A 5,894-nucleotide genomic window follows, 5' to 3' on the forward strand; every position below is an offset into this window, starting at 1 on the left:
GGGTTTCGATACCCGTGGTGGGCAGAGCACAGATAGCCCATTGTGTAGTTTGTGCTTAATTACAAACAAATAACAAGTATGAACATTTAAATATATCAAAATAAGTTGAATTGTTTCAGCTGAGAATCATACAACTATTTAACTATAATTGTATATTTACACTTAATTGATTTAATTCTCAAACAAATTGTGGGTATGAAGAGTATGACTTAATTAAAAGCAATAAATACTCAATTTGTGTGAAAAATATAATGATGAACAAAAATTACCAAGTTATTTAGTGAATGTGACCGAGGGTTACGCATGAAACATTCATAACCTACAGAATTAGCTTTACTGCTCACTATTTTTTTCTTATGTTAAGTAAATGCGACATATTTATGTTAGTTTACATAAGCAAAGTTTTATTCAGAACTTTATTTCTAGAAATTTTCTTCAAATCCTGCGGAATCGCTTTCAGTATTAGCGCCATCTATCTGTTCGTCTGTCAATACAACGGGTGATGTGAACTTGAAGCTTCCGATGGATAGCCCTTCAGAAGGATTCAGGTAATAATGTCGAATATATGCTCATTTGCTGAAAATAAATCGCATATTAATTATCTATGTAACTATATCCATAAAGTTATCTAGGCCCAGGGACAAAGTCCTGGCTAAGGGATAAATTGTATATTATAAATATGGCTGTAAGCAATAGTTTAATGTTGTAACTTGCTTTTTAGCTAGAGAGATCTGCGGGTCATAATGGTACGTAAAGATAAGATATGGCTAGAGAATCCTAGGGGCGTTTACATCAGTTTTTCTAGTACATTCGAGGGTAAATAGTTGTGAAGATTGTAAAGTTGTTCAAGAGAGTAGAGTCGTTTCTAGCTGGTAGAGTGAATTAGTCATTGTTTTTTGTTTCGTCCGTGAAGTAATACAAGTAACTTTATTCTTTACGTTAGTGGTGTGCAATTAGCGTCATATATAAACATGAACTACTCCTGTGTACAGTGAAAGCAGTTTATTAAAACGTTGAGGTAGAAATAGCCTAACTTGTTATCGTCTACGTCAACTGAACTTTGAATTATTTTCCAGAGATGAACTAAAAGAATCCGCCAACGAAAGAACAAAATTATAACAATATAATAATATTCACCCTCCCCCTCCCCCCTGCGCGTAGAATAGAATTTTCAATCGCGCGCGTTAATATATTTTGTAAGCATCACATAAAAAAAATTAATTAATTAAACTCTAGATTTGGAGAGTTTCAATGTATTTTTCGAAGTTCCTACTTAAGAGTCAATGACATTTTTGTTTTATGCAAATAGGCATATTTGAGTCGTTTGTATTTTGAGAGTTAAATATAGTCAGTAATCAAATTATTATGTTTTGTCGTGAAAACATGTTATTGCTCAATAATATGATTTTTAGAAAAGACATTTACCCCCCCCCCCCAGTGGCTCAGCGATAAATCTGCAGGAGTACGACGCTAGAAACCGGGTTTCGATACCCATGATTGACAGAACACAGATAGCCTGTTGTGTAGCTTTGAGATTAACAATACTCAAAGTAAACCAAAACAGATATTTACTATTATGTGGCACCATCTTTGATGTTTTGCAGGTACTAATACTTGAAAAGTAACGTATGAATATGACTCAAAGGCCTCAGTATAGAAACAAAAACAAGCAGTTATGGTCCATTAAAGTTCTCAAACCAACGTATGAATAACTCCATTACAATAAAAACAAGTTTAACATTTACACGTTTGTTTTTAAGTTTAATTTATTCTTGTTGGCGTTAAACTCGTATGCCTAGCATTTAATTCGCTGATAGTGAAAAAAAAAACTGACAATTAAAGATAAAAATTTTTGAGAATGTCAGTTTATTTTGCTCGAAATTATAACAATCTCCAAATTACCTTCCTGTGTATAAAAAGTATCAAAATATGGGAATGCTGTTTATGGGTCCTTTATTTGAACTCAATAAGGTAACTGTTTTTTCTGATTAGAATTTCTCCAACAATCTGCAAACAACTATGTGCCTGTTTGGATCCCCCTAACACGACAAGTAATGACTGGAGGAGGTTAGCTCAAGAATTAGGGGTAGACAGGTAAGGAATAACTCTATAAAAATAGTAAATCCAGCTTCATTAGATATTACGTTAAATTATATTGAAAATATAATTTAAATATACAACTTTATACACTCCCAAATACAATACAAAAAATTTCGCCTACAGACCAACTAAAACAATACTTACGAGTAACTTGATATTTAATAAAATTATTGCGAAAAAAAAGTAATCAACTCTGAAGTTCTATTTGTAAGAAATTTCATAACATCTTTGATTTTTTTTTCTTTAATTCCGTCATAAATAAAAAAAAATCTCAATAAGAGAACCATTACGGCAACTCTGTGTCGCGATGTTTGTAATCATACTTTTGTATAACACTGATGTTTGTTTATAGCTTATTTGTATCAACTTTCAAATAATGGGTGAAATACTCACGCTTGCAATTTTAGGCCCATTTACTTCTATCTATATTTATAGACTTTACCTATTCTAAACATAACTGCCAACCAGTGGCTCCGCGGTATGTCTGCGTACTTACAACGCTAAATACCGGATTTCAATACTCTTGGTGGGCACAGCACAGATAGCTCATTGTGATCCAATAACTGTGATCAAATTTTAGCGAGGTATTATATATATATGTTAATGATCTCTAATAGCTCAGCTATAAGATGTAGGGCTCGGAACACCAAAATTCAAAGTTCGATCCCAGTGCACATAGCTTTGTGCTTAAACAAAATAAAAAATATATATACCCCTTTGAGTCGAGTATAGGAAAAAAACTGTCTTAGAGGATTCTATTCCTGTATTTATTATCTGTGCTGTGTAAAAGTTAATTTCACATTAAACTCGTGAGAATAGTAGTAGAACTTAAAGTATTTTAAATTTCTGTCTTTATTGAATGAAATTCGAAATAGATCGAGGTTGAAAAGTAAGAAAATTTGATATTTTGATAATGTACTCTTATATAATAATTGTATAAAAAATTTAAGGGTAAAATGCCTTCAAAATTAACCATAGAACTGATAAAATAAGTTGAGTAAAGTGAAAGATTAATTAGGGGCACTGATGTAATATTAGTAACAAAATGTAAATATTTTATTAAAATCTATGGGTATTTGTTATTTTGAACGCACTGATAAAAAACAGCAACTTAAGACTGAAATAACTTAGTTAAACTTAATAGGAAAATTACAGTTTTCTATAATTAGTTAAGATTAGCAACTTTTCTGAATAAATATTATATATATGTATATTCAAATATCTCAAAGTCATTCGAATAAAACATTTTAATACCAACTAAACCTTAATCTTATCAGAAATGTTGATGACTCCTACAGTAGTTTCACAGTTTATATAAACTGTCTTCATTCTGTATTTCCATTTCACTTCTGATGAATTTTAAACTTACTTGTCTTATTCTTTTTTACAGTACTTTATTATTCTTTTTATTTTTCTATTTTTTACAGGTACTTAAATTATTTTGCAACTAAATCAAGCCCGACGGAACACATCCTGGATGTTTGGGAAGCAAAGCATGGAGAACCTACAGCACTAACTGATCTTATGAATCTGTTTAGGCTTATGGGGCGTAATGATGCCTGTGCAATAATAGAAAAAGAATGTGGACCTTGGCTATAAAAAAGAATTATTTTATTATGGTGGTCACGAGAGTACTACTCTTAATTTCGGATGTTTAAGAAACTGTATATACTTTAAAAACATGTATAAATTACAATGGAAATAAGGGAAAATGGTCCAAACCATAAAATAATAGTGTTAATCAGCCCTGAACTTTGCTTATAAGCAACAAATCTATGCAGGATTTTGTGCCAAGAGACTCATAAATATGTAGAATAGAAATGTTAAAATAATCTTAAAGTGTTTATCTTATAAATCTAAAACATTTTCTTTCACTCTCTCTCTCTCTGTTTCTTTTATTTTTAGCTACAAAATGTTTCTATGTAAATTGTATGATATATTTATATCTGTGCCTAAAACCACATTCTTGAAATGAAAATGTTTTCTATATTTAAACTGCGAAGTAGCTAAAGTCCTCTAAATTGAATGAGAGGAAAACTTTTTTTCAATGTCAAGTTGTTTTTCTACACTTTATAGAAAAGGTAAGTTCCAACCTGACCATCTTGGCCAATAGATTATATTTGATATGTTTTATACCAATGATTAAGATTTCCAAAATTATCTAATTGAACCAGTTGTACACGTTTTTCTGAAGACTTTTGGAAACAGCTACTTAGTGGGAAGCAAATTTTCTAAAACTATCTTATAGTGGAAATGAATATAAAGTTTGTTGTATTTGAATCTATGAATGTTGTACTTAAATATTTTATTCACAACCTAGAAATGATATATTAAAACAAAAGGGAACCCTCAATAGCCGCGGCTGTAATTAGATCTCAAATCGGTCAAGAGATGGAGATATAAGCTCAAGATTTTTTCTTGAAAGAAAAACTCAGAGCAATTCTATGAGCCGCTATGCCGCGACTAACAAGAGGAATCCACAACAGTCGCGACATTTGAAATTCATTTGGGCACGATTAGAGTAAATTAATCAATAAGTACTTTTTTTTTTTACCTTTTAATTAGTCATATTTTTGTGCGCCACCAATACCAAGCGTGGGGCGCTTGTATACCCGATTCGATTTTATTAGTCATCAGGATCTCTGCCAGCCTACACTCAAGTTAAGATTATTTTAGGCAGGATTAGAGTTGATTAATCTATGAGACCTTGGGGGTGGTCAAATACAACACTCGAGAGGGTTTGACCTCCTGAGTCCAAAAGTGTAATTAGATCTCAAATTGGTCGAGAGATGACGGAGCTATGAGTTAAAAGTTTGTACTTGGAAAAACAAACAAACTCAGAATCATTTTATGAGCCGTTATGCCGCGGCTAATAATATCAATATCATGTATAGAAACTCACTCAGAACATTGGTGTTACTTTTAAGGTGCTCCATGTTTCACTTTTGAGGAGTAATTATGATACGATAATTTTCACTTACTTGCCTTTTATCGATTTGAATGTCAACCATAAAGATTATTATTTAAATACATAGAAGTTTCTTTTTTTTTACATTATTTGAAGCAACCAACACCTGATCCAATACTTAATTTCATTGTGTTATATTGTATAATTTTTAATATATAAAACAGTTGAAGAAGTCTACCTTTGATTCTTTGTTTGAAAGTTGTTCTTTTTTCCCGTTTGTCCACATGCAATGCCAGTGGGAGATAAACTTCTTAGTCAGTAGCTTTGTTTCTTTGTTTTTAATTTCGCGCAAAGCTACTTGAGGGCTATCTTTGCTAACCGTCCTTAATTTAGCAGTGATAGACTAGAAGGAAGGCAGCTAGTCAACACTACCCACCACCTACTCTTGGTCTGCTCTTTACCAACGAATAGTGGGATTGATCGCCACATTATAACATTATCACGGCTGAAAGATCGAGCATGTTCGATGACGAAAATTCGAGCTCGCGACCTGCAGATTGCGAGTCGAGCGCCATAACCACCAGGTCATGCTAAGCCTAAAATCAGTAGAAGAAATATAAAATATTTTAAAGCTATTAAGGAAATAGCAAGATCAGGTTCTCAGCATAGTAGATGCATAATTCCATAAATTAGATGACATGTTATATAGCATATATAATTTTGTATTTTCACAACAGAGCCCATTATGTTACAATTATTAAAAATCAAAAGGATGGGTGCCCGTTTCAGTGATAATTATTTTAACACACATCCTACATGTTAAGGATGTATGCGTATAAAGTTTTCAAGAAAGGAGTGTTGATTATCCCGATGACGGCAATTGAAG

General features: G+C 32.1%; 1 protein-coding gene across 1 annotated transcript in view; it reads left to right on the plus strand.

Annotated features, from left to right (window-relative positions):
* LOC106478148 (netrin receptor UNC5C-like) overlaps positions 1-3,975 on the plus strand; it is an 84,336-nt gene extending 80,361 nt beyond the window's left edge. The window contains exons 16-18 of the mRNA XM_022381688.1: positions 427-548; positions 1,993-2,094; positions 3,528-3,975. Coding sequence (XP_022237396.1) covers positions 427-548; positions 1,993-2,094; positions 3,528-3,699 — 396 coding nt within the window. The 3' untranslated portion in view covers positions 3,700-3,975. The remainder of the gene's footprint in view (positions 1-426; positions 549-1,992; positions 2,095-3,527) is intronic.
* The last annotated feature ends 1,919 nt before the right edge of the window (positions 3,976-5,894 follow it).

The sequence above is a fragment of the Limulus polyphemus genome, unplaced genomic scaffold (genome assembly GCF_000517525.1).
Source record: "Limulus polyphemus unplaced genomic scaffold, Limulus_polyphemus-2.1.2 Scaffold185, whole genome shotgun sequence".
NCBI classification, from domain to species: Eukaryota; Metazoa; Arthropoda; class Merostomata; order Xiphosura; family Limulidae; genus Limulus; species Limulus polyphemus.